The sequence below is a fragment of the Ixodes scapularis genome, unplaced genomic scaffold (assembly GCF_016920785.2).
Source record: "Ixodes scapularis isolate PalLabHiFi unplaced genomic scaffold, ASM1692078v2 ptg001041l_1__unscaffolded, whole genome shotgun sequence".
Lineage (NCBI taxonomy): Eukaryota > Metazoa > Arthropoda > Arachnida > Ixodida > Ixodidae > Ixodes > Ixodes scapularis.
Window position 1 is genome coordinate 318,336 of NW_024610089.1, and position 5,420 is coordinate 323,755.

Below are 5,420 nucleotides of genomic sequence, written 5' to 3' on the forward strand. Positions count from 1 at the left end.
TCACTTTGATTAACCCCAACTGTGTCAGCTCATATTGCTGCCATCTGGACCATTTGAATCGTCCAATTACTATCGCTTTTCTTGAAGGTCAACTCCTTGTTCGTGAAGAAATGGTGGCTTTCCGAAAGCAGCGGGAAAGAAAAAAGAAAAGGCAAGGCAACCAGCATTGCCAGTAGAAGTCACCAGGCAGTCTGAGAGCCTAATCAGTCTGGTCTGCGATGCAGCTTCATAGAATTCGGTCAAGTGAGACGATCTTCTGGTAATACTTACTACGAGCATCATAAAATTTTTTATTTTTTGTTTAATACATTTTAGGTTTAAAGAGCGTTAAAGGGGCCCTGCAATCCTATTTAAGCGTCTACCTTTTTTGCCGTTTCCACATCTCTTGCGGTTTGGGCAACCCAGAGGGCACGGAGAGAGCAACTAAATATCAGTGCGTCATATTTTAACCGGACGACGTGGAAGCCTTCTCCACCTATAGAGGCGCCCCATGGTACCGAACGCACATGGTGACATTGTGACGTTATCGGTCCTGGCCAGCTCCTGCCTTAGAAATGGTCAGGGTCACTAAAAGCTTTATTTTAGTGGAAATACAAAATATAAGTGGCATAAACTGTTTCAATTATTTATGAAAGTATTTTTTGTTCAGTATTTTAGATCAGAAAAGAAACAAATGCAGTTTATAAAGTACAAACACAAGAAATGACCCGTTGACATACCCGCTACCAAGCAGTGGAACAGGCGGCACATACTAGAAAGGGGTAGCGGAATCAGGGGCCAACGCCCGCGCCAAGCATTGCTGTGAAGCGGCGAGCATAGAACGGGCAGATCCAGAACTCTGTTTTGGGGGGAGAGGGGGGGGCCGAAAATTTGTAAGGATGCTATTCTCAAATTCTTTCATGTGCACCGGGGGGTCCGCCCATGTCAAATTTCCCTCCGAGAAGAGGGAGGGGGGGTCGACTTTGTTTGGGGAGGGGTGGCCGCCACCCATCCCCCCGCCCCCCCCGCCCCCCCGCCCCCCCCCCCCCCCCCCCCTTGGATCCGCCACTGGCATAGAAAGGTGCCGGATGAATACGGCGGCGCTGCGGTCGTATGGGCAGGGGGATCGACCAGTTCCGAGTGTCCTGAAGGCCTTCGGCAAGCAGGTTTGGCTTGCAATTTGGCCGTTTGGTGGTTCGGCAGCATGAAGCGCCTCCCGTTCTCAACTGATCTTTACCCCTCGTTTGCTGTGGTTTGTGGCCAATCAAGTGTCATGCTGAATTGGCATTTAGTCGCGCAGCAAATGCAATGCGAGCCACCCTGGTTGCCCGCTTCATCCAGCCTATCCAGCCTATGCTTTAGTGGCGCTCTCTCGAGCCGTTGACACGGAGTGCGGCAGCCCTGAGCACTCGCTGAGCTCTCTACCCCTCCTCTACCCAAGCCAGGACTAGGGACGTCATGAAGGAGGTTGTTTTTTGCTTGTTTTTGCAAGTTTAATTTGCCTATAACTTGTAAAATAAAGCAATATTCAAGAAAAGAAAAGTTACACTAAGTTACTATGTTCAGTATGCTCAGATTCGGTGTAAATTTAAAAAAAAAAAACAGTCAAAAAGTCGTCGCAGGGCCCCTTTAGAGTGATGAGGTTTATGAATATCTGACGAGCTATACAGGTGACTGCAACCAAGATATTCCCCCCAAAATTTGGGTTCAGCATCCCACTTCTGGCTGGAAATTATTATGAAAACACATGCTCATGCTTTGTTCCTAAAAAGATTCTACTATCTGTGGAAATTTAGTTCTTGGAGCACACTTCTGTTATCATACACACTCAATCACGCTCAACTTGGTTGGGGAGGGCCACAACAAGGAAACTTGTAGTGGTTCGCTCCATAACCACACACTTTCTCTTCAGAGTGTCAGGACTGCATGCTGTTACCACCCCTGCTCGTGTCCCCTCTCGAACAGCTGAGAAGCAAATACCGAGCTGATTGTCCCTGAAAGCAGCACTCCGCACCAGCTCGAGCTTCTCGATAAGCACTAAGCACTGGGGCTGCTGGTGCAGAGGGCTCCCTTCAAACACAGCGAGCGCTTGCAAAATTCCAATGGAACCATCTTGAAGCTCAGCTACGCAGTTAACTCTCTTAGGCATGCAATAGCTCTCCGAGTGCCACAGAATCCCGCCACACTGAAAACGGTGGTAGTACTTGACTTGTGGTGGCAGGACTCCCAGGTGATTCTCCAACACAACCTCCATCCTAATGTTGACGCCAGAGCAACTCTGACGTCGGTAAACAACTATGCCGCCAGGGAGCTTTACCCCACTCCTCCCCATAGTCTGCCGACCCACCATCCTTTCAAAAAATTCCCTTCCTTCAGGCATCTCTATCCTCTCTGCCCAGAGAACAAGGTTCTGCCACAAAATAAAAGTTCTGGCAATCTGCTCAGCGACAGACTGTGTGCCTGCAAAGTAGTTGAGGAGGATGGCATTCCGCCCTTCAAAAGGAAAGCAGGACGTCGCCCACAGCGGACCCCAAGCCTCCACAGAGTCTGTCAGGTGAAGGAGCTGGTGGACATTGTATGACACATTGGTCTCGCCATACAATGTCCCCATCTGCACCACAAACTTCTCTAGCAGAGCCCGTGCCTCCGTGAGGTCACGCTCTGAAATATCGTCTTTCAGCAACAGGTACATCCCATACGAAAGTAATGAGAAGTGTCTAAAAAAGGTTAGTGGCAAAATGGGCTTCAACACGATGTAACCATAGAAAAGCATCAGTGCCCGCAACTCCGACGCTTTCCAGTAAGCTCTGTCTTCGAACTTCCTTGGAGTGCGGGTAATCTCTGTCGGTGGGGAGAGAGCCAGAAGCAAACCGTTCAGTTGTGGCAACTTTGTTCCGATATACCACGGACACTCGTGGTACTCACTCTCTAGCCACAGTTTGAGCAACTGACGCATAACACCAAGGCATGCACAGTGTTGGTAGTCCGGTATAAAACCGTCTACCACATCAAACCGAGGAAGGGTCATTGCAATGCAAGGGCCTTTCACTCCATTGGCGGGCACTGAGGAGGTACCACTTGTTGCCTCTTCCAGATGCTTGACAGCTGTCCTGCGCTCTGGAGGAGGGTCCAAGTACTCATAGCTGGAACCCCCTGGGTGGTAACACCAGCCACAGCCATAAAAGCCGTTAAACTGTTTACAGTTCCGCACTGCAGAGCGAGCAATGGCGTCCACCGAGCATGCAGCTGCGAACACTCTTATGTGAACCGTTTTTCCATCTTTCACGCAAGAAAATCCTGTAGAAAGCTCTTGCAGTTCCTTCGTAAAGGGTGTCAGGAGAGTAGTCATGTTTGGCTTACAAAACCCAAACCACAGGGCAGGCATCAACATATTCTGTTTCCGCACTGCAGGGTCCAATTGAAGAATTTCGCACTGAACAGGCCAGATATCAAAGCTTGATTTCTCAAACACCCTGATCCCATCTGTATTCCAAAGCAGGGAGATGTCATGAGTTGAGAAATCAGCCGAAAGTCTGGCATGTTCAATGCCATCCTTTACGTCTCCAATCGTGTTCCTAGCTCCGTTGCTTTGTGGGAGCCATTTGAGGTTTTGCTGTGCTAGGATCCGTTCGATTTGCTCCTTCAGAGGCATCACAAGAAAGAAAGGGCAAGACACTATATCTACATCCCGTTCACAGTTTTCGCAATGAGCCTGGCCCTCAGGGGTTGATTTACCTAAATACCCTAGACAATCCATGCAGTAAAAATGCTTCTCTGCACCAGGGACGTCAGCTCCTAAAGTCTTCAGAAGAAGGTACTTTGATGTTGGTGCACGACCGGGGGTTATGATGCTCTGCATATCCAAGAGATCTGCGATACCCTGATCGCTCACCCTGTGCCGCATCACATATGCCATGAGAAGGGCTGCAATTTGTTTCTTTTCGTCAACGAAACCTTGGTTCTGAAAAAAAATTAAATTCACAATTATTAAACAGAAAACTCCTTGCTCTTACTCAATTTACACAAAATACACTAACATGAGAGGACAAAATTGTGTGATTCATTAAAACTAAAATGTGCAAAATTTACATCCTTGTGGTGCCCAGTCTGCGATATACGAATCATCAGCATTTTGGATGCTAAAAGTGAGGCAATCTATCTCAAAGTAAGAAAGCCAAATTTTGATTAATATGACACTAAGTTTGTGATAACTGCCTGCCTGCATGGCACGGGCAGGCAGCATTAAGAGCACAAGGTTACAAATATTTTATTCAGGACTGCAAGGCAGAGTGATTGCAACATAAGAATTAATGATTTCACATGACTTGTAGTATTTTGTAGGTTTGATGACTAGTATTAAAACTTTTATTTTGTTTTCAGGGCTCTCTGGAGTATTCTTTGTTGCCAGTATGTAATAAGATGACCATAAGATAACATGACCCCTATTTATGCTACCGTCATGTCATATCTAACTGATTTCATTCCACAGAAAAACAATACCTAAACTTAGTCGTCCACTACAATGATTCAAGATCAAGCACACAAATTATAGGTGAGTGTGGTCACGAAAGACAAGGCTTATTTATGTCTTATTTAATTAGAGTGCCCATTTAATAGTCAGATGCTTTTACAATTTTGTGCACTATTAGCCTTGTAACATCAATGCTATTGTTCTTTTGCTCAAACCCTTGTTTACTGAACCGATAGTCTATTGACCGGAATGCTCTGTTCAAAGTTGCTGTCCAGTTCGCTTTAAACTTAACATTGCATTTACTGCCTTCTAAACAACCAGGGATGTGTTCTGCTTCTGCCCTCATGCACAAAAGGTGCACATGACCAAGTAATATTCTGCGGCTTCATGTCCGTCCAGCCTCAGCTAAGACTGCCCTCATGACTGTAATTAGCCGGCTCCACCTCTCGACACGTTGGTGGTATGATGCACTTTCAGCAAACAGACCGCCCTCAGTAACCATTTGACGCATGCTTCATGCCATCAGAACTTCAGTCCACTGGAGGCAGACGGCAGTGCTCGAGACATGTTGTGATGTCTAGTACTCTATTCGCGCAGGCCTGCAGTGGGATAGTAACTTGTGCAGGAAAGCTGAAGCTGCAGCAAAGCATCCCAGCAGAGGCAAGTGCCTGGGTGAATCAATCTGTAAGCTTTTTACACCATCAAATGTTTTGCGAGCTCATGTATAGCCGAGTTCCATGAGCAGTGCATCAAACGAATAAGGAGCTGAATGTGCTCAATTGCCTTTGCATTGTATCAGGGACACTTTCTACATACTGGTTCGAAATCAAACCTTGTACACACTTCTCTTTGAGTACTGCTATAAATGTTGAAAAAAATATTGTTTCATTGCTGAACCAAAAAATGTAGCTGCAAGCATGGAATGCTTTAGGTGTAATGGGTACTGTGCAGGCCGCAGCTATTGAAACTT

General features: G+C 46.7%; 1 protein-coding gene across 1 annotated transcript; it reads right to left on the reverse strand.

The window, feature by feature from the left end:
* Positions 1–1,578: 1,578 nt before the first annotated feature.
* LOC115318412 lies at positions 1,579–3,883 on the reverse strand. Its single transcript, XM_029978134.2, has one exon. It carries the CDS (start codon positions 3,881–3,883, stop codon positions 1,808–1,810), a length of 2,076 nt encoding a protein of 691 aa, XP_029833994.2. The 3' UTR covers positions 1,579–1,807.
* Between the last annotated feature and the right edge of the window lie 1,537 nt (positions 3,884–5,420).